Source organism: Rhinolophus sinicus, chromosome 2, assembly GCF_057876585.1.
Source record: "Rhinolophus sinicus isolate RSI-liver-muscle chromosome 2, RSI-T2T, whole genome shotgun sequence".
Classification (NCBI taxonomy): domain Eukaryota; kingdom Metazoa; phylum Chordata; class Mammalia; order Chiroptera; family Rhinolophidae; genus Rhinolophus; species Rhinolophus sinicus.
The window spans coordinates 169,691,724-169,714,926 of NC_142502.1; the positions used below are offsets into that span (position 1 = coordinate 169,691,724).

The 23,203-nt window shown below is 45.2% G+C and overlaps 1 protein-coding gene across 2 annotated transcripts in view; it reads left to right on the forward strand.

Annotated features, from left to right (window-relative positions):
* Window positions 1-5,519: 5,519 nt before the first annotated feature.
* The window catches only part of LOC148758953 (xanthine dehydrogenase/oxidase-like), a 38,397-nt gene continuing 20,713 nt past the window's right edge, over window positions 5,520-23,203 (forward strand). The window contains exons 1-11 of one of the 2 annotated variants that reach the window (XM_088796225.1): window positions 5,520-5,600; window positions 7,250-7,391; window positions 8,627-8,719; window positions 9,319-9,470; window positions 10,782-10,875; window positions 12,210-12,319; window positions 14,453-14,637; window positions 15,695-15,869; window positions 17,311-17,394; window positions 18,876-19,045; window positions 21,299-21,422. In XM_088796225.1, coding sequence (XP_088652351.1) covers window positions 5,559-5,600; window positions 7,250-7,391; window positions 8,627-8,719; window positions 9,319-9,470; window positions 10,782-10,875; window positions 12,210-12,319; window positions 14,453-14,637; window positions 15,695-15,869; window positions 17,311-17,394; window positions 18,876-19,045; window positions 21,299-21,422 — 1,371 coding nt within the window. In that variant the 5' untranslated portion in view covers window positions 5,520-5,558. Of the gene's footprint in view, window positions 5,601-7,249; window positions 7,392-8,626; window positions 8,720-9,318; window positions 9,471-10,781; window positions 10,876-11,931; window positions 12,120-12,209; window positions 12,320-14,452; window positions 14,638-15,694; window positions 15,870-17,310; window positions 17,395-18,875; window positions 19,046-21,298; window positions 21,423-23,203 lie in introns of those variants that run through there. The other variant, XM_088796226.1, reaches the window with a different exon arrangement.

A 23,203-nucleotide genomic window follows, 5' to 3' on the forward strand; every position in this document is an offset into this window, starting at 1 on the left:
TTTAGCAAATTCTATATTATAGGATTCTTTTGCCAATTCTTATTTCCTCAGTGGACTTCAAGAGTTTCCTTCATTTAAGAAGACAGTGGTGTTCTAGTTTCGAATAAGATGCACTTGGGTTTTCTTAATAAATGCTGGTTGAGTTGGATGGTGGGGTAGTGTAGTTAGAAGAACATGACACAGCTCTTGGCATTCACCATGCATGTCCTTGGATAAATCTTTTAAACTCTGGACTTGCTTCCTCCTCTGTTCAGTGAATGGAAGGAAGGGTAAGAAGTCCCTTCTAAGAGTTGATTCTGGGTGGTGAACACACAAAGTGATTTATAGATGATGTAATACAGAACTGTACACCTGAAATCTATGTAACTTTACTAACAATTGTCACCCCAATAAAGTTTAATTTAAAAAAATAATAAAAGAACTAAAAGAAGGCCCTTCTAGCTCTAATATTTGCCATTCTTTTTTAATTTTTTATTTATTATTATTATTTTTATTTGCCATTCTTTGAAGGGACTTTCCTACTAATAACTAACACTGGTTGACTGCCCACTAAGTGCCGGGTATAATGTTAAGCATTTAATGTGAATTATCTCATTGACTCCTCACCATAGCTCTGGAGGCAAGTACTAGGATGGTCCACATCATACAGATGAAGGATTAATGGCTCAGAGAGGTTTGGTAGCATAACCAAGGTCATGGTTGGTAAGTGGTGGCACTAGGATTTGACTGTGCAGTGACTGCTCCTCCACACTGCCTGTTGACATGGCCTGGCTCCAGCTGAGGCATGTAGGGAGTTTGAGAGGGGTTCATGCCATCTGTCCCTTTTAGGAGAGAATTGCCAAATGCCATGGTTCCCAGTGTGGGTTCTGCACCCCTGGCATGGTCATGAGCATGTACACGCTGCTTCGGAACGAGCCCAAACCCACCATGGAGGAGATCGAGGATGCTGTCGAAGGTATGGGGGATGCAAATGGGGCTCTGTGGAATCAGGACAGGGCCCGAGTGGATGCGAGGAAAGGGCTAAGAGTCCGAGGCACTGCCCTCTGGAGGAAAGGCTCAGGCCACCCCAACATGGTGGCTAAGATCTGCCGGAAGGTTGGCTGTCTCTTAATTTGAAGAATACTCAGGTGGGTTGGAGACGTCCTTAGATTGCCTGACTTAGTGTTTGTCTTCCCGAGGTGTCTGCCTGCCCTTCATCTACAGTGGGATAGCGTGGCAGTGGGTGGCTGGCATAGGAGGAGATTATTTGGAGAACTCCACAGGGGCTAGTGATATTGTTTCCTTCCCTGTCAGCTTTCAGCAGAATAGCATTCTGAAGGCAAAGGCCACATATGAGGGAGGCGGCATGATTCTGAGCCTTGGGCAGACATGGATTCCCACTTTGCCTCTGTGAATGGACCCAGGAGCCTGGGCCAGCTATCTGTCCCTCTGAATTGAATAGAGAAGTCTCCCCATCCATTCACCATTTCAGTGCATCATTTATTCAGTTATACTGAGTTGTATCATATGTCATGCACTATCTAGGACGCAAGGGACACAGGGATGAAAGATACAATACCTACTCTCAAGAAGGTCCCACTCCGAAGAAGAGAGTTTATAATATAGTTTGATAATCTCACTCATAAAACTTACTAGGTACCGTGGGAGCTCTTAGGAGGGGCACCTGAATCTGTGTGGGCATTCTGGGAAGACTTCCTGGAAGAAGTGATAGGTGTTTCCAAGTCAGTAATAGAAGGAGGAAAAGGGCATTCTAGGCAGAGTAAACAGAGTATGCAAAGAGAGCATCTAACTGAGCCAGGAGCCAAGCCACAAACCCCTCACCTGCCCTTGGCGCCAGTGCAGACATTGAAGCTCTCTTCTTGGCCCACAGGAAACCTGTGTCGCTGCACAGGCTACCGACCCATCCTCCAGGGCTTCCGGACCTTCGCCAGGGTAAGTGGGGGCCCCAGGACAGCAGTGGCCCTGCTTCTAATGTAGCAACACTCAGGAAATCACAGCTGGGAGGGATGCCAGAGATTCTGGATTACAGAGAAGAGAGATAACCTGGCCAACTGCAGGTTCTCAAGCTGCAAATACCTGGCGTGGGCAGTGTACTCTGCCATTCTTAGACAGGGTTTCTCATCAATAGCTTGAGAACTTTCCTTCAGGGAAAGCCTGGAGAACCAGTCCTGGAAGAGGCATGCTGCCAAAAGCCTAACTTCCCCCAGGGCATTCGTGCTTGTCAGCTTTTCAGGAGACTGGCACACTCAGCCCATGGTACAGGTGCTGAATGTGGCGTGTAATAACCCAACCTGACTCAACACCCGCGCCCCTCCTCCTTTCCTCTCCCGCTGCCTTCTGCAGTTGACACTCTGCTGGGCTTATGGAACTGCTCCTCAGTCTCCAGACAGCTTTTGAACTCTGGCAGTGTTCGTAGAACTCTGAGTGAGAAGCCACAGGCAGGGTGTATGGGCATCGCCTATATAAGCACAGATACACACCTGCCATCTGGTGAGGGAGGCAGAGGCTGGCCTCTCCTTTCTTGGCTTAGTGTGTCCAGATAATTGCCTGATTCTCCAACTGGCTGAGCTTGATTCTGACTCCAGTCATACTGTGTCATCTCAGTTTGATTCAAGGTTGAGAATAGAATCACAGACTCCTGTGCTTTTCACTGATCTATAGGGTTGATGCATTACGAAAAGGAGTGTCTCATCTAAGTAACTCCAAAGGGGTGGAGAAGGAAATGAGAATTTTTAAGGATGGGAAACACCACACCCTGGTAAGGAACTAAAAGGTGTGGATTTAATTCAAAGGACTGAAGGCTCAGATTCAGAGTCTGCAGACCTGGGTTCAAATCCCATTCATCACTTAACTAATGCATGACCTTGGGCAAATTTCCTTGTTTCTAAAATGGGGATTATAATAATACCTACCTTGTAGTGTTCGTTGAAAGCACTTATTGTAAACCCCTTAGAACAATACTGGACATATATTAAGTATTCAGTAAATGGCAACTAAATTATGAGGCTGGTACATTTCTTCCATGAACAGTATTTGATCCTTATAAATGGTTCAGCTTCCGTGAGAACCAGGAATTCTTAATTTTGTCCACAAACTTATTTCACAGGAGACTTCTCCCAGATATACAATCTCACCAGTCCTTCTAGTTTCTCAAAAGAGAAAGCCTTTTGAGTGTACAGCAGTGCTCTTTCCCGTGGGTGAGCTGGTTCCTGATTCCGTTGAACAGCAGTGCTTCCCTCAGGCCAGCTGCCTGGCCGTGGCTCACAGAGCAGAGCAGAGCGCAGCAGAGTGGTCTGAGCAGCCGAAATGACCTGCACAGAGTGTGCGGAGAAGCTCACTACGTTACTCATTAGAGACCCCTGAGCCTCGATTCACAGCCTATTAATTATCATTTTACCCAGTTCTAAGAAACCTGGTTATCACGTTTTCATGCCCAGAGCACATACTAGGAAAGGGTGAGGAGAATCTGCTGGAGGGAGGCTCACGGTCCACAGCAAGAAATGACAGGGTCCATCCAGTAGCAAGGAAGGAAATGGAGGAATCCTAAAACTGAGCATGAGCTCAGCAGTCTTAGCCTACTGAGAACAGTGGAAGTCTCTCCAGGGGGAAAACAGCCATCTCCAAGCTCAGTAGACCTTCAGGCCAGTGACACATTGTCCATCACAATAACTTATGTCATGGACACATCAATGAATTATCAAGAAAAAAGATCTAAGTAAGAATGTGCTGGCGTTTTAATTATCTGGAAAATGTCCTTCCGTGAAATACATGCTCCCCCTCCCCCGCCGCAAAGACTGGGTCAGTGAGGCTGCTCTGTTACCGTATGCAGTTTCTGCTCATACTTAGGTCCTGCTGATTCCCCTGCATCACTCCTTCTCCAAGAGGAAAGATGAAAAGAGGCACTAGAGGAACCTTCTTTTCTCTCTCCTTTTCTGTCTAAATAGAAAGAAGAAGGGCAAGGTGGTGGCGGGGAGGTCCAAAATCGAGCAGCTCTGAGATCCAATGGCGAAGCTGTGAATGCAGGAGAGGTCTGCCCGCAGGGCAGCGTGTGCAGGCGGTCGAGGCCGGGGGGTTTCTCTCCCAGTGCCAAGTCTGACAGTTCTTTCAGGTTTCCAAAGACCTCATCTTTGGCCCCATGGCCCTCTGAGCACTTTCTTGGGAACACTAGTGGGTTGTGACTCATCCTTTGGGAAATGTCAGCATGAAATGGTGTAATTCATATGCAGAAGGTCTGCCCTGGCCTGTTCCTCCAGGAATTAATTGGCCGCTCTGGAAATGTGTCTGGGGTGTGCCTGGGTTTTCCCCACTTTTGCCCATCAGCACAACTCTGATTCTGGAGCATGTCCTGAGGTCCTCAGCTGATATTCCTGCTTTCGTGGGGCAGATCAGTCAGGTAAACACACCCCTTCCCTGGCGCGTTGAATCTCTACTCTGTGCTCTGCCGCTGGCATCCTGAGAGGTCCTGAGCACGTCCTTTCCTCATCGGTGTGGGTCATCAGACCTGTACCCTTCCTCCAGAACTGGCCCACAGTGAGGAATAAAGAATGCTTGGCTTTCTGGCCAGAAGTGTGTATAAGCATTGGTGAAGCCATCAAGCATACGGGCTGGACACATCCCTGGACCCAGCACTGGTCTTGGACATCCTTGTCAGGAGCCCCACAAAAACCCCAGCATGGGGGGCACCCAGCCAAGCTCCACAGAACTCATTGATCTAGAAATAAAGGCTCTTGAATGCTCATAAAACCAAATGGGAATTTCTGTCACAGAAGCTTCCTAAGGAAGGAGCACTAAAGAGGGAAAATGAGCATAAAGTTATGTTTTGATAAAGTAGGACCTATTTTTATGGAGAAATTTTCTTAAATTCCCCTGCTGCTTCCAGGAGAGATCCTATTTGTTTATTCATGAGTTGTTTAGTCTACATTAACCATGCAAGAAAAGAAGTTAAAGCAGAGGCCTTACTTACCTCTATGCGAAGTCAAGTGGAATGGGTTAAGTGTGTGCTATTTCTATTGATGTGGGCATAGGTGTCAGAGCTAGATTTCATTGGACATTAATAATGTAGGTTCTTTAGCTTCTGTAAAAACTCTTTGCAAATATTTTTGTGTGAATGTTGGTCATCTCTCTAGGATGGTGGATGCTATGGAGGAAATGAAGACAACCCAAACTGCTGTATGAACCAGAAGAAAGACCACATGGTAAGTGGGTCCTCCTCTGCCTGGAAGTCTGGGGGCCAATCGCAGATCAAAGGAGCTGGTGGACTCTCTCTATGCTCTTGGCAGTGGTGGTTGGAACAGAAAGCAGTTATGCCCAGACTAAGAGGGTGGTCAATATGCACATTAACCCTGGGGGCCCTTGCAAGAAGACCTCCTTGTTCCTGCCTTCCAGGAGGTGCCAGTCCTTCTACAGCCTGCGGGGGTCTGTGAATGAGCACGCTTGGACAGCCTGGATCCATCCTATGGGGCATTTTAAAGGAAGAGATATTGTACCAACACATCTGTTCCCTTTCTCAGCAGGTCATTCTCTCACCATCTTTATTCAACACAGAGAAGTTCATTCCCATGGATTCTACCCAAGAGCCCATCTTCCCCCCAGAATTGCTGGTAGGTGATGCCCCAGTGAAAGGCCCAACTAAGACTCTGTGCCCTTAATGCTGGTGACACCAATTCCCCGGAGTGGGGACTCAAACCCTGGGTTAAGAAAGGTCTTGGATTCACATGGGAAAGAATTCAAACATGAGGGATAATACAGAGTTTAAAATGAAAGTAAGTTTATTTAGCAGAGTAAGTAATAAAAGAAAGGCCACCCCTCAGACAGAGCGGTGGTCTCTAATCACTAGGGGAAGAGAGACGCCTTCCTCCCGTCGGGGTTTATATGTATATCTTGTTTCCATGGAAAATTTCTTGTCATAGGGAACTTCTGCAAGGTAGAAGAAGAATGGGCCAGGTTTACCTTTAACTTTTGGAAGCTACAGCCTCTGACTAGTTTGTAATAGGTTTAATTACAGGAGTGGCCATAATGCAACCTCTTTGCTCAATAGGCTTTGGGTGGTCTGTTCTGTGTGATTGATTGATGTCGGCCTGAGTTCTGTGTCTTGGAGGACACAGGCAGCTGGCTTGGAATCCCACCTCCTAGCTCCTTCTCTTGTAAAAACAGTCCTCATGCTCCTTCCCTATGTTACCATGAGCTCCTGGAGACTCGCTTTATTTCATGCGCACTGGGAACTCTGTATTCTCCTTGTCCTTTAGGTTTCAGCTGAATTTGCCTTCTTTTCTCTGACACCCAGGGGTCAAGTCCCTCTGTCACATACTCCCACAGGGACCCACATTTCTCTCCTTCTCACATATGTCACTCTGAGGACAGGAAATGAATCTCTCTTGCAATGACAGGTGCTCTAGAAGTATTTGCCGGCCTCCTGGCTACATCTAATACATCAGCTACCCCATACCCAACCCAAGCAACCCATTCTTCTCCTGTAAGCAGTCCACTTATTTAAAAAACACATAAACACACAGAAAAAGAGAGTTTACTCCAAGGCCACAATCCATGCTCTGTTTTAAGGACACCTCTCACAACTACTTTCTCACCTAGATGATTCTGCTCCTTTACTCCAACATTTATGGTAAGTAAAGAATCAAGTCACTCTTAGAGCTTCTCAAGTGCAGATTTCTCCAGGGCTGTTGAGCACATGAAGATTGCCTTATGAATTCAGAGGCCAGAGAGGGCTTTGTGGCAGGCTGCCAGAATGCCTTTCTCTGGATTGTGCAACCTTGAAAACACTGTCAACTTGATTTTGGAATTCTCTCCCAGCCAGCATCACCCCGCATGCCCTGGGAGCAGCTCTCTGTTGCATTCCCTTTGATCCCTCTTTCTTTGCAGCCCGTTTCCTCCTACACCTTGTCCACTGCACCTCCTGGAGAGAGTGTGGCACAGTTTAGGTTGCCTTGTGACCTTTGGCTAGTCACATAACTTCTCTGACCCCCAGTTTCCTCCTTTACCTGTATCAGGTGGGGCTCACTCTTCTCTGATGCCTTCTAAAGACTCAGAGAAATAACGTATATAATAATTGTAACCTAGTTCCTGCCTCAATCCGTAGTAGTTCCTCTCACTTCTAGCCGACGTGTATTTTCATTCTGAATTCAGGATTAACAAGTCAGTAGAAGACTTGGTCCCACTGTGGACTTAGAGCAAGGGCAATGGTAATGGCCTTGGGAAAAGGGAGACAGCACAGTAAGAAAACTGCATTTTCCAGAGGCTGAAAGGTGCTCCTCAGAAGCAGCTGCGTTTTGAAGGGGAGCGTGTGACCTGGATCCAAGCCGCAACCCTGAAGGAGCTCCTGGACCTCAAAGCCCAGCACCCCGAGGCCAAGCTGGTGGTGGGGAACACGGAGATCGGTAAGGGCCTGGGAAGCACTGGGGGCTGCCTGGGTGCCTGGGACCCATACAGAGTCCTGGACACTTGAATTCCTGCACAACCCCTGGTTTTGGAGTCGCACAGACCTTGTTCAACTCCTTGCTGGCTGTGTGTCTTTGGAAACATAATTTCTCCTCCCCTACCACATGTTCCCACCACAGCTGACAGCCATTTACTACCTGAGCCAGCACCTTTCCACGTGAGGCCAAGAGCCTGGAAACTGCTCTCCTGGCTCTGTCCCCACAGTCTGAATGTTAGACTTCTGTGTTCTTATTACTGTTACACCCTGAGTTGAATAATAGCTTAAGTACTGAAATGTGTCCTCTCTTATCTGTGTAGTTTGGGCAAGAAACTTAACCTTCCTGTGTCTCAGTTTCTTAATCTATAAACAGAAAAACTGTATCTCATAGGGTTTTTGTGAGAATTAAGTGAATTAAAATATATGAAGTGCTTAGGAGGGTTACTGACATATTTTAATGTCCTGTGTTTTCTAATACTGTTTTAAACACAAACACACATGCGCGCGCGGACACACACAGAAACATACCAGTTTTTGGGCTGATAGTGTGCAGACCACACTTAATCCTGCCTTTTGCCCACTGCACTTTTTGTCCTGAAACATACACAGAGCATGTTACGATTGTGAATATGTCATACAGTGTCATGCAAGGTGTCACGCGGGGTCCCTGGTGCCGCTCCCCACATAAGAATGCAGGATATGGTGAGGCCAAAAAGGAACACCCACGGAGCCATAGATGGGGGAGTCATACTACTGTAGTCTTGCTGGTGGCTGAATTGGAGACAAAGGAAGCAGGAGCCACACAATCCGCAACCCGCTGTCTACTTGTCTCTGCCAACCAACCAACCTCACTTGCTAGCTGCAATCCGCCATGCTAACTGCAATCTGCTCTTGCTAGCTCAGCCACCATCTTCTTGCTAGCTCCCATTTGCTGCTAGCATAGCCACAGCAGTTATATTAGTGGCCAATGACTCACTGGTTACAGCTGACAGCCAACGAGCCACAGCTGATGGCCATCCAATCACAGTTGATGGCCATTTACTACCTGAGCCATCACGTGAGGGAGAAAGCCTAGAAACTGCACTCCTGGCTCTGTCCCCACATACACCCTGTGCATGGAGGTGGGAAAAGGTGCTGAGTCCTGCCATGACGATAGGACAGCAGGTCTCTAACGTCAGGCTTCCCGTTTCTCTCCAGGCATTGAGACGAAGTTTAAGAACAAGCTGTTTCCTGTGATCGTCTGCCCCACCTGGATCCCTGAGCTGAATTCAGTGGAGCATGGCCCAGAGGGTAAGGGGAGGTTCACCTGAGCCCACAAAGGGGCTGGGATGCTGAGGATGGGTCCCAGGGGGGATGGCGGGTGCCAGGACAGCCTCTTTGGCTCTCACTGCCAGCTGCTTGCCCTGCAGATGCCCAGCACAGAGGAAGGGGCACACTCCATTGCCTTCCTCCATTGAGCACCCGTGGAGGGGTGCCAGTGGGTGAGGGCTGTGAGATTTTTCACAGTTATTCTCAATGCCGTCTACACAATAGGATTGCTCCTGGGCGTAGGGGACAAGTGAAGGAAGTGCTTGGGTGCTTTTTATTATTATTTTTAAATACAAGCCAATACTTCGTTGTCAGAGATTAGATTTTATTGGGTTGAAATCCACTGGTTTAGAGGAGAGAGCACTCTGGTTGTAGGACAAGAGGCCTGGGGTTGAGTCCTGGCTCTTTTGTTAGCTGTGTGGTGTTGGACGAGTCACTTAACCTTTCTGGGCCTTACTTGCCTCATCCCTGTCAGTCCGGGTAACCCTCACTCAGGTGCTGTAAAGCTTCAGAGGAGCTGTATATGAAAGCGTTTTCTGAGCTGAGAAGGAGTTGCTGTTATTCTGAACGCGTGTTTCCAGGTATCACCTTTGGAGCTGCTTGCACCATGAGCTCTGTGGAAAAGACCCTGCAAGAAGCCATTGCCAAGCTTCCTACACACAAAACAGAAGTGTTCAAAGGAGTCCTGGAGCAGCTCCGCTGGTTTGGCGGGAAACAGGTCAAGTCTGTAGCGGTGAGTCCCTATTCAGGGACCCTCAAGGTCCTGGGGACAGGGCTTTTCCTCACACGTCAGAGGGATAATCTGGTCTCTGCTGCAGACCCTGTGGACTTCAGACATTGTGCTTCGGATTGCCTGGGACGTTTGTTAAAATGTAGATTCCTGGGTCCCACCCTCAGAGACTCTTGTTCGGTAGGGCTGGGGTGAGCACAGCTGGTGCTTGTGAAGGAGATGGTCTGTAGGCCACTCCAAGAAACACTGGCTCTGTGACTTAGTCTTCCCCCCTGAGGTTAGAGAGATGGAGCCTCCGGCACCGCCTTCCTAAACTTGGCCGAGGCTCTCAGATGATGGATGGGAGATAAGTTAGGGAAAAGCCAAAGCAGGGAGGGGGACCGCCTTTCAGAGCTGGGGGAGAATCGGAAGTAGACTTCCTGAGTGGAGGGAGGGGTCCACCTGTTGACTGTCACAATCAGCCTTCAGACTAGCCCCCAAATTCCCAGCTGGCAGGTGGCGTTCACACACTTTGTGCCATTTGAGGCTTATAAGAGTTGATGGCATTGAGAGGATATCTATCCCTTCCATTCGATTTTTGGTAACTGTTTTTTTTTTTTTTTTTTTTTAATTTTTAAAAAATTTATTGGGGTGACAATTGTTAGTAAAATTACATAGATTTCAGTTAAAAATTAAAACAAAAACCAAAATATAGCAAAACAGCCTACTCCCATTCTCCACACCCTACCCCAGTCACCTGCCACTTCCGATTGTAGATGAGATATCAACTCAGAAATCTCTACTGAGTTCCAAGCTCAGCTGGAACCTACTTCCAGGAAGAATTTGTTCTCATGGTGCAACTGGTTTCGTTCCTCTTTTCTAATAATTAGATCCCTGTGTCTGTTTCTGCTTACATTCTTTGCCAAGTTGCCAGGAAGCTCTGATCAAATTAGAGCAAATTGTCCATCCTGAAAGCTTCCTTCTCTTTTTCCTTGATCTTACCTTCTAGTTATGTTTGACTAACTCTGTTTGGCCTCTGGGATAAGCCACCTTAACCCTTTCAGAATAAGGTTGAGTGAAATTAAACAAATGTAGAGGGACTGACCCCAATTTACCGACCAGTGAATTTCAGAGCTGGAACCCATTTCCAAGCATTCAGGTCTCAAGTTTGGCACATTGTTCTGAGTTTCTCTCTGTGCCAGTCTTGCATCTACTGGGGCTGGAGGTCCTTAGGTCTCCCTCAAGCGGGTGTCGTCCTCCTGTCCTGTGTTCAGGAGGCAGCGGGGTGAGCCAGGGTTCCCTGGGTGGGCTCTCACACGCTGTCTGCTTGTTCAGTCCGTTGGAGGGAACATCATCACCGCCAGCCCCATCTCCGACCTCAACCCGGTGTTCATGGCCTGCGGAGCCAAGCTGACCATCGTGTCCAGAGGTGAGCTATCTCATGCAGAGGTCAGGAAAGAGGGTCTGGGGGCAGAAAAGTCTCATGAGATATGTCATGTTCTGGAGAAACAGAGTGCAAAGTTCAATGACCCAGCTGTCCTGAGGTTAGGATTCCTGGAAGCTATAAGGGAGATGCACCCAGGTTGGGGGCCAGGAAAGCGGGGTCATTTCTCTACTAAGAGTCACAATAAGCCTTAAGAATTCTCCAGATGCCTTACCTAGTGGGGTATTGGAGCCAGAATGCACCAGCTCACCACAGCTGATTGCTGGATTTTCAAGGAGACTGTGAGCATTTGTTACACAAGGACATTATTAAAAATTAAATTATATAAACTTACAATGCAATAAGTTACATTAAAAACAAAGATAGTAAACACTCAAAATTTACCACTTCCAAATTACGTCACTTCATTTTACTATTGTCTAAGGTCTTGAGATTACTCTATCTATTGTATCTGTAGAGTGGAAATGCTATATAATGGTGTGCTACGGTGCAGTTTTCCTTGTCAGAGGGTCCTCAACACCTCCCCCATGTTTAATGACTTGCTAGGAGAATTCACAGGACTCAGCAGATAGTCGTACGCATGGCTGCGACTTATGCTAGAATATGCAAAGGAAAATCAGTAGAGGGAAAAGGCATATGGGGCAAAGTCCAGAGGGGGACACAAGCTTCCAAAGTCTTCTCCCAGTGGACTCACACAGGATGCACTTGATTCTCCTAGTAACACTGACCTTGACAACACATAAGAAGTTTCAGTCTACCAGGGAAGCTCCTTAGAGACTCAGCACCTAGAGCTTTCATTGGAGGCTGGTCACATAGCTCTTCTTCGCAAGTACCAATGCATGGAAGGAAAGCAGGTGCTCTATACGAACTATGTCGTTTGTACAAACAGTTAGGTCCAGTGAGCCATTCTTATCAGGGAATGGTGTGAACCCTTCTGAGAGCCAAGTTCCCAGAGGACAGCCAATGGCTAACCTTGTAAACAGGGCTTTCAGAAGATAGCAGACCTGCTGTGTCTATTCTGCTATCCTCTTTCCAACTTCACATTTAGTGATGTCACTCTGGTGGCTTGCAACTGGCTATTTTGGGGGTATTTGTATCACAGAAACTGGCAAATCAGGGTTTTCATTTTCCCTCAGAGAACTGATTGTTAAATATTCACCACAAACCACTGTTTAAGGATTTCAGATGGAGGATTGTGGCCCCAGCTATGCCATCCATTCCCTCTGACTGTGAGCATCAGAGACCAGGATGGAGACTCCCCCTGCTGGGTTGTCTTATGCTCTCTCATATTGGTCCCTCTTCAACTTGCTTCTGTACAGGTACCAGCAGAACGATTCAGATGGATCACACCTTTTTCCCTGACTATAGAAAGACCCTGGTCGGTCCAGAGGAGATACTGCTTTCCATCGAGATTCCTTATAGCAGGGAGGTAAGTGCTATGCTCGAGTCACTCCTACTCCTGCCAGACTCCAGACATGGAAACCAGAGTTGACTTCAGGTTGACCACCTTAGCATCTCTCAATTGTAACATTGATGGTCTTGTTTCTGAACTTTGACTTTGACCAATCATATTCTACTCTGGACAATGAGGAGTTTCAGGGTAAGGGACACAGGGCATGGTTTAAAGAAGCTAGACAGGTAGATGTGTGATCCTGAGTAAGTCATTTCATCTTTCTGAGCCCTAATTTCTTCATCTGTAAAATTGGCACAGTGTTGCCTACTAGGCAGGTTATTGTGAGGACTAAAAAAAAAAAAAAAAAAAAAAAATCATCAGGTTCCTGGCAGATGTCAGGGAGCCAGAGGAGATCACCAGCTGGTAGCCAACAACACAGTGTCAAGAACACATACAGCTCTCGAGTATTCCTGCCCAGGTCAGAGGAGACTTGGTTTCATCTGGTGAAGTGTGGGGTTTGCATGCTGAGTGGAGAAGGTGCCTGTAAGTCAGATCCTCACACGCTGACCTTAAGCTTGACAAGGCATTTATGCACTGACCTTGCCCTGGGTTGGCACGGATGAAGATTTTTGCTTCATGAGCAGGTTTTCTGGCTTGTTCAGGTAGATCTTAATGCCTCTGGCTGCTTTGCTTTTGTTCCTTGGAGCCTGTGGTAGCTTCACCTGGCATGGTTCTCTCCACTCTCAGCAGCAACACATTTCATGATGAACCTTTCAGAAAAGTGGTCAGTGAGAGGATCGGGAACCAGCTATAAAGGAGAGTATTGAGGGTTTGCCAGAACTAATGCTTGAATGAGTGTTTCAAGGCATGTTTTGCCCTTGCTAATTTTGACCTCTTTAATGAGAATGCTAATTAAATTAGAGCAATTACATCCCTGAGGTGATTTCTTCATGATTTTCTAGCTTGTCCTTATAGACCATTGTGAGCGGTGATTCCCAGAGTTTTGTATTTCATAGATCAGTTAAAAAAATAATTTAAATTATGAGGTTGGGAAAGGCAGAAGCAAGGGGCACAGTACTGCCTAGTTTTTATTTTGCCAAGCTGGGACATTAACAAAATAAAATTCCTAAAAGAAAGGGGATTTCAATACCCCGATCTAGGAAGGATTTTTCAAGAAAGAACAGTTGACGACCTGACACTGACATTTCATGGCCGCCCAGTGAAACATCACCGTGGACTGGCACAGTCCTGCAAGTGAGCAGCTGGAACTTCTGCTGCAGAACCAAGTTAAAATTCTGGGCTCATTGCCCCATGGCCTTATTTGACACCAGGAATCTGAAGTAGCTTTATCATCAGGAGGGCTCTCTTTAGCTTCTTCAAACAAAAGCCTGTGGCCATGTTGGACCTCAGCGGCAGGCCTCATTGTGCTGTCATTTCCTTAAACCTCCTACATTTGATGTGAATCAGAATTTGTGGTGCCAGGGTGTATTCAAACCTCAAGTGGAACCTGACACAGAAAGGGCTTGATGTCAGATGGTTCTTACCTGGAAAGTAACTCATGCTCTCTTCCTCTCCCCAAAGACAGTCTAGTCTGGCTTGGACCAGGGGGAATGTGTGGTCAAAGCATAAAGGCAGTTATGGTCTCACACTAGTGCGATTCTTTCTGTCAGGAGGCAAGATTTCTAACTGTAGGCGATTGACTGGTGGGAGACACAAGTCAGTTTCTGCTAGGCCACAAGCTGAAGATGTGTTTCAAGCACCCTTTGGCATCTCAGTTTTTCTGCTTAAGAGGCAGCCCCTGAGGGGCTGGGTGGGCTCTGAGGCAAGGCTGAGGGGGGTCTCGGAGGAGGCTTTCTAAAAGCACCCTTCCTCCTCCCAGCTGTTTTTTTGGTTGAGAACACCTGATTCCTTTTTGTCCCTGACTTTCAGTTTTCCTAACTAACAGGGGGGGAATCCTGGTCCTCCCAGCTGCTGGGAATGTTATCTGGAACTTCTCCTGAAAAGGTGATAGTCTCTTATGCCCTGATCTTTGATTCCTCCCACCAGCTCCTTGCTCATTTGCTCTGGTGTTATCTTCTTACCTCACCTCATATCTCTGTGATTCTGGCTCACCGTTTGCAGTCCTTGCAAAACAGGGAGGGAAACAGGTACCTTTTTGTTCTGTTTCAGGGCGAGTTTTTCTCAGCATTTAAGCAGGCCTCCCGGAGAGAAGATGACATAGCCAAGGTGACCTGTGGCATGAGAGTCCTATTCGAGCCAGGAACCACACACATAAAGGAGCTGGCCCTTTGCTTTGGCGGAATGGCTGACAGAACCATCTCAGCACTCAAGACCACTCGGAAGCAGCTGTCACAGTAAGAGCTCACTGCAAAATAAAATTGCTGCTGCTGCTATAACTACCATATTATTGGTGCTGCTACTACTGCTCTGACTACTAGTAGTATTACTATTGCTGCCACTACCACTATTGCTACTGCTATTACTACGATTACTGCTGCTAGTAGTATTGCAACTAATAGTATTCCTGCTGTTATACCATTATCATTGCTACTACTGCTGCTACTGTTCCTACTGCTATGACTACTAATATGCAGCCAAAGCTGCTATTACTGTTGCTACTGATACTGTTGCTCTTACTACTACCATTATTACTAATAGTAGTGTTGCTGCTGCTCTGCTACTACTACTACTTTGAGTATTGCTGGTGCTTATACTATTACTACCACTGCTTCATCGACTACTACTACCACCACTACTACTACTTTTGTTTCTACCACTACTGGTAGTACCGCATCTGCCGCTGCCAGATTACTACTAGTAGTGTTGTTGCTGCTCTTACTACTATTGCTATTGCTAGTACTGCAATTAGTACTGCGTCATTATTACTATGGCTACTACTACTTCTATGGCCACTATATAGCAGCAACTGTATCAAGCACTTCACTGACACTATCCTGTGTAATTCTTACAATAACCATGTTCATCAAATAAAGCTTAACTTCAGAGTTCGGCTCCTTGGTTCCAGTTTCTGGCTCCATCACTTACCAGAGAGGTAATATAAGTCAACCATGCCTCAGTTTTCTCACTGGTAAAATGAGTGTAAGATAATTTTTTCTGAATTTTAATTTGAATTAAAAATGGTGTTTCATATAATGTACTTAAGATATTGTAAGGACTCAGTAGATTTAACTATTATTTTTTGTGGTCCTTTAAAATTGCATCTATTTTTAAAGATGAGGAAACCGAGGTCCGAGGAGGTTAAGTAATTTGCCTAAAGTCACAAAACCATAAGTATCTGAGCCACATTTTGAACCAAGGTTCATACGACTCTGAGGCCCTGTGCACACCACTCCACACAAGTGATTCTGAGGGCTGGAGAGGAGCGCTCTCCCACACCCTGCTCTCTGGCAGTTTCTGGAATGAAAAGCTGCTACAGGAGGTGACTGCAGACCTGGCAGAGGAGCTGAAACTGTCCCCCGACGCCCCTGGTGGCATGGTGGAGTTCCGACGCACACTCACCCTCAGCTTCTTCTTCAAGTTCTACCTGACGGTGCTGCAGAAGCTGGGCCAGCAGGACTCTGAAGATGTAAGTGTAGGCTTCTGGGCAAGGCCCAGGCTCTCTGCAGCCCTTTTGTCTGGGGATGTGGTCTGGGTGAGGGAGTGCTGTGGACCACGTGGTAAAGTTGCTTCTCTCTGGGCATCCAAGAACAGAGGAGCAAGGACCAGGGACACAGCCCAGGGAGCCACACGTAGATGGGAGCCGGCTGAGGGGCTGAGAGGCAGAGCCCTGGGCTGGGAGTCAGGATGTGGGTTCTTGTCTTTGTTGTGTCATTACCTCATGTGAGAACTTGAATAGTCAGGACTGTAAGTCTCAGCTATAAAATCTGCAAAAGGGGGAGGAGGGTAGGCAGGATGATCCTTCAGCGGTGTAGCTGATACGACCATGGTTTTATAGTTAGAATGGGGACGTCGAGTGTGATGGAAATGTAAGGTGTTGCTGCTACAGCCAGGGGGAATGTGCTCACTACAAGGTGTATATTCAGGAGAAGGTGCTGGCTGCGGTGAACCCCGGCTCCTGAGACTGGCGCACCAACAAGCTTTTATTTATTTTGCACCTTTTATGTGGTAAAGATCACATGAGGCACTAGGGGGCAGCCTAGTGCAGGAGAAAACAGTCAGAAAGGCCAGTCTCGTGTGACAACTGAGGAGCTGGAGCATTGGAGAGCAACAGGAGAGAAGGCTTCACAGGTGTGGGGGACAGCAGGGCAAAATCCCTCTTTTAAAAACATTCATAATTCCTCTTATTTTCTGAATATAAAAGTAATAGAACTTATTGTGGAAAACTTAAAAAACAGAATTGTGTAAAGAAAATATTTAAATTATTCTACTCTCATGTCCTAGAGAAAACCACAGGTAATATTTTTGCTTATTCCTCTTATCTTTTTCTTACATTTATCTGCCCATCTGTCTGTCATTCTGTTTTTTCTCTCTCTCTCTCTCTTTCTCTTTGTCCTTCCTTACATCTGTTGATATATCTATCATCTTCCTTCCTTTTGATCTGATATATCGGTTTCTGAATAGATTTGGGGTCATACTGCATGGAGAGTTTTACGTCCCCCTTGATTCCATTGAATTATATTGTGAACATTTCCTGTATCCTTAAATATTTCCCACAGAATTGAGGAGGAAAAGAAAGACTTTTCCAGGACGGTTGGGGGGAAATGATATTCCCAACACACAGGACAGTCTGCATAAATGAAGGAAGGAGGGAACCATTGGGTGTGTGGAGGAACTATGTACCATTCATTATGTATAGTGCAGGGCTGGTGGGAGAGAAATAGAGGCTGTAGTTAAATACTGAACTGTCAGAGCCCATGTTCAGATGTTGAGATAGATCCAACCAGTATACTAGAAAGACTGTAAAATGGGGAGATGAGGGAAGCAGTTGTTTTTACCGTTGGGGACAACCAAGGACGGGATCAATGATAGAAGTAGTCATGATCACCTCTGTTATTTTGCCTCCACAGAAGTTTGGTAGACTGGACCCCACCTTCGCCAGCGCCATGTTAGTCTTTCAGAAGGACCCTCCAGCTAACGTCCAGTTCTACCAAGTGAGTATTTACAGTACATGGCTAATATCAGGGGCCCTTGCAGACATCATTAGATGATGCTGACCGTTGGCGAATGACCTTATTGAATTGCATGTGGGTGCTTATTTTTGTTTACTTTCCATATTTATGCCTTACTGTTGTGCATACGTATCCAGTGAAGAAAACGGGAATTACGTAAATGTCAATGAAGCTGTTTATCCCGTTACTCACCTAAATTTATCTCTTGGGATTATTTTCATCTTCATCCGTTCCTTAAAGAAAAAAAAAACTTTCATTCTATTTTTTGGGTGCTCAGTGGGATTAATGTCAGGAATTCTCTTGAGCATGTAAACAAAACAAAACAAAAACTTTCTATCAACAGAAACTTTTGGAGACACAGTAGGTAAAGGGTCAGCTTTTACTAGAAATATTTTGGATTTTGTGGGTCACATAGTATCTGTATCAACAACTCAACTCTCTCATTGTAGTGCAAAAGCAGAGATAATAAGTAAATGAATGTGTTGTCTCCCAATAAAACTTTATTTATAAAAACAGGCAGTGGATCAGATTTGACCCATCGGTTACAATTCATTAATCTCTGCCTTAGAGAGTAGCGGTCCAATGCATGAGATCTGACCCTGTCTGCCAGGACTTGAAACCAAACATTGCCATTTCATAACTGTGTAAACTTGGACAAATTCCTTACTTCTCTGTGCCTCTTGGGCATGTTAATTATGTCTATAATGTGGATAATGGCGGCACCTGTATCATTGGATGATTTTGAGGATGAAATATGTTAGTAAAAGTAAATGGTATAAATAGTTTCTGGTATATAGTAAACAGTCAATAAATATTAGCCATTATTATTATTATTATTATTACTTTGAAAAACACATAAAACGATTTTTATTATAAAATGAATACGTGTTAGAACCTTTTGGAAAATACAGAAAAGTGTAAAGAAAATACAAATCACTGCAAATCCTCCAAATTCCAAGAGAAAAATTATTTTATTTTTTTCTTTCCATATTTATGCCTATATGAGCATGTATGTACTCTTTTATGGCATATATTATTTTTCCTAAGAAATTCAAATCATTTTATACACACACACACGTTTTATGTCCTGTGTTTACACTTAACATGAGCACCCTTTCCTCTAATTAAAATTTTACAAAAATATGTGTTTATATTGTATACTATTCAGTCTTCTGTATGAGCATAGCATAATTTATTTACCTGATCTCCTGTGAGTGAACAATTAGGTTCCTCTTTTTGTTGTTGTTGTTGCTATTCCTGTATATGGTGACACTACGACTATCCTTCTCAATTATTTCTTATGAGCTTTTCTGTTGCGTTTGTCTGTTCCACTCCTGCCTCCTCTATTCTCACTCCTCAGATTTACTTTGCCATCCGGCCTGAAACTCTCCATGGTTTCCCTGGGCCTGTAGGAAAACAGAGTCCTCCACAGCTCAGCCTGACTGATAACCATGTTGTTCCAGGTGGTGCCCAAGTGTCATTCCAAGGAGGACACAGTTGGCCGGCCCATACCCCACTTGTCTGCGACCATGCAGGCCTCTGGAGAGGCCGTGTATTGTGATGACATGCCTCGCTACGATAATGAACTGTCCCTCCGGCTGGTCACCAGTACCCGGGCCCATGCCAAGATCAAGTGAGTATAGGGAATACCCTCGGAGGGGGACTCTGGGAGCACCCTGCCAGGCACTGGAGGGGCACTGCTCCCAGTCTGGAGGGGAGGATGGGGATCATCTTACAACGTCAGTCTGGAGAGAAGCAGGAGAGGTTAAGGCTCAGGGGTACCTGGGAGGGTGAAGGGATGACTTGCAGAGGTATCAGGGCCCAGATTAGCAAAGCCTTGGGATGCTGAGCAGGGAGATCATACCTGGCCCGAAAAGCAATGAGGAGCTGCTGAAAGCCTTTAATGGGACTAGCTTAGGTGTGCATTTTGGAGATTGGGCTAAACTTCAGTGCAAAGTTTGAGGCAGCATTGAAGGAAAGAATGTGGTCTTGGAGTCTGACGGGCCTGGAATTGAATCCCTGCTCCTGTGATAGCAACTGTGACCTTGGCCTGCGTGTTTAAGCTCTCGGTTTTCCCATATGTAGTAGGATGTTTTTGTGAGGGTTAGTGATAGTGCCCACAAAGGACCTATCAGAGAATAGCCACTCGTATCTGCTTGTTGAACTTCGGGAGCCTGAACAGCAGGAATACCACTGCTGTAATAATAATGTTAATATTATTAATAATAATAATATTAATATAATATTAATAACACTATTAACAACAATAACAATGACCTAACGCTTATATGGCACTTAATATTTGCCACAGTCTGGTTTAAAGTATCTTACATATATTGGCTCATTTATTTCTCACAACAACCCTGTAGGCAGGTCTTATTGTTCTTCCCATGTTCCAGATGAGGGAACTGAGACACAAAAAGGTTAGGTTACTTGCCCCAGTCACACAATTAGTAAGTGGCAGAGCTGGAGGTTGAAGCCAGACAGCATTAGCAACAGGGCTGTGCTGCTTCTGGAGGTTCAGGCCAGAGACTGTGGACTTCGTTTCCTGGTGGGCCCTAGACACATACCCACTGCGTACAGTGGCTAAGAGCACCCTCCCTTAGGCCCTGCCTCTGCGTGGATTAGGGATCATGTTTCCTTGTCATTGGTCTTTCCTGGTGGCCGCTGCTGGCCTGGAAAAAGGCTCCAGTAATGGTGCAACTCTTCCAGGTCCCTGCAAAAAAAATGTTTAAGATGATATGGTTGGAAGTGTGGGGCACATTCGTTTCCCTTTGCCCTTGTCTGGAGCCCTTGTTGGCAGCACCCTGCCCTGCCTTGTCTGCACTCCAACAACTTTGCTCCATCTAAGCGATGTCTGAAATGTCTGAGATGCCTGAATGCATGGAGGTGGGCGTAGGCGGGACTTGGTAGCAACTGTGAGGATCAGGGCTTTCCCTGCTGCACGCATGTGGAGGGAGTGTGGGGCAGCCGGAGGACCTGACTTTGGCAGTCTTCATGCCTAACCTCAGTCCTAACCCCAGCTCTGCTGCTCTCTGGCTGGATGACGCTGGACAAGCTATTTGAATCCCCTGAGCTTGAGTTTCCCCAAATGTAAAGTGGGGATAATGACAAGGATTTTCTGGTGGCGCTGGTGAGGATTAACTGTTTGGAAGTTGGCTGGTACTTCCAAGTGGTTTGCACACCTCTCTCGGAGGTGCCTCTGTTCGATTTCCCCACGGGAGCCTGGGCCAGAGTGAGCGGTGCATAGCACAGACTCTTATAATTAAACTCTCCAGGCATTCTCCCTTTGAGGTCCAAATTGCCTGATTATGGCCAGTGTGCCTCGCCCTCTGAGGTAGCTCCAACGATGTGGGGAGAGAAATTTGACTGTGTGATGATGTTCAAGGCCCTTGGATCAGTGGTACATCAAGGGCCCTAATGTGCTTGCTTATTCTGGATGGGCATTAGCTGTGATGTGGGTTAGCCAGCATTTAGAATTGCTGTTCACTATGATTTGGTTCCTTGTTACTTGGACACAGGGAATAGTATTAGGTCAATGAAGCCAGGCCTGTCCTATTCATCTTATATCTCCAGCAGGACTCAGAACAGTGGCCTTCACATGGTAAGCAATTAATCAACACTAGAATAGAATAGAATAGAGTAGAGTAGAGTAGAGTAGAGTAGAGTAGAGTAGAGTAGAGTAGAGTAGAGTAGAATAGAATAGAATAGAATAGAATAGAATAGAATAGAATAGAATAGAATAGAATAGAATAGAATAGAATGTAGAGAAGGTGGGAATGAGGATGGAGGAAAAACTGTGAAAATGAGGCCAGGGTTATCCAGTTAGAAAAGGTCTTCCACTTCAGTTTTCCTGCCTGGTCCCTCACACTACTTGTTCTTGCAGGTCCATTGATATTTCAGAAGCTCAGAAGGTGCCGGGATTTGTTTGTTTTATCTCTGCTGATGATGTTCCCGGGAGTAACAAAACTGGAATTGCTAATGATGAAACCGTCTTTGCAAAGGATAAGGTATTTGTTGGATTTCTGAATCATGAAGTTAGTGAAATGAGCAATTCAGTTTTTTTTTCTTTTATTAAATTTATTGGGGTGACAATTGTTAGTAAAATTACATAGATTTCAGGTGTACAATTCTGTATTACATCATCTATAAATCCCATTGTGTGTTCATCACCCAGAGTCAGTTCTCCTTCCATCACCATATATTTGAGCAATTCAGTTTTAATTTGTGCTCATTCCTCCATATCCCTAATCTTGAAAAGATTTTACATTTGTACATACTGAGGCCATTATCCGATTGGCCAGCATTCAGGACAATCAGGAAAGGGGTGCAATATGCCTGATAGCACTTTTAATTTCAACCTAATGTTTATGTGTTTAATTGATGGCTGCTGTTTGTACATAGAAGGATGACTCCATGTCAAGGTGGTGTTCAGAAAAGGATGGTGATTATATCAGAACTAATAATCAGTTTCTTAAGGGTACAACATTAGGCTCCTTTATTAAAATAAAAATACATTAAACATGCTAACAGAATAGAAATCACACCACCACCACCATGTAGGTATTGATAACTCACTTTTATGAAAGTTCATCTATTGATTTCTACTATATATGGGGTTCTTCTCCCACCCTCACCAAAAAAACTTCCTAACATTCAAGACAGCTGCTGCAAAAATCCGTATACTTATAGGGTAGTTCTCAGACAGTCACTTTATAATTCCAAAGCAGGTCAAGTGTTACAAATTAGAAGTGTGTCGGTGTTACTTAAGGGCAAATTTACCTTATTACTGATGTAAAAGTAAAGGAGAGAGTGAAAAAGTCCAGCCTCAAGATACAAGACTCCAAAAGGAGAGCATTTGATAGAAAACAAATTGTTATACAAATTCCAAGAGCCCCCGGGAGCTTTGCTAGCATTATGGTTAGTGAGAATCATCCAAGTTCAATAACCACCACATTAACCAATTAATTAAGTCAATAACTTAAATGGGTCCTCAAGAAAAAATGATCACAGGCAGCCATGCTAAGTATTGGTTTCCATTGTCAGAAACCTCAGATTCCAAAGTAATGAGTTGGACAATTTCTTAGTTTATTTTGGGGGGATGTTGGAATAAAATTGTCTCTGAAGGAGATTCATTAAGATTCATAAGTATTGGATTATTAAATGAAAAGTAAACAGTAATCATTAGTCTATAAATTGAACCAAAAAACTAGTTTATGGGTCATCATCAAGTCTAAGAACCAGCATTTGGAAACTACAGCTCTGGGCATCTAGATGAATATAAGATGTGATTGCTGTCTTTGAGAAAGTTTTGGTATAAATATGAGAAACAGAAGATAAAGAAAGTGGAGTGGTAGAAGAAAATGAAACTGGGAGTGAGAACCTAAGTTTTAATCAGGGTCTAGTAACAAGCCATTTGTGATCTTGACATCTGTGTCTCCATCTTTTCATATGAAGAACAAAGGTGTTGAAGTAGATCCACTTGACAGATACACTTCATAATGCCATGCCTCCCATTCTGCTGCTCATGGCAGACATTACTAATCAATCACTACATTCTAACCTGGGCTGCTGCTCAACAGGCTGTCAGCACTAAATTATTAGAATTGGCCCTTGAGATTAAAGCGAGTCGGCATCCTGATACTAGTCATCTCTAAGTCCCATTACAGTTCTACTGATTCTAAACACTTATGAAGAAGCACTCATCCCCAAATAGGAGGATAAGGAAATGAAAAGGCTCCAGGGCATCTCTAAAGTGTGTCTTAACAGGAAATTGTGGGGGCAGGGATTT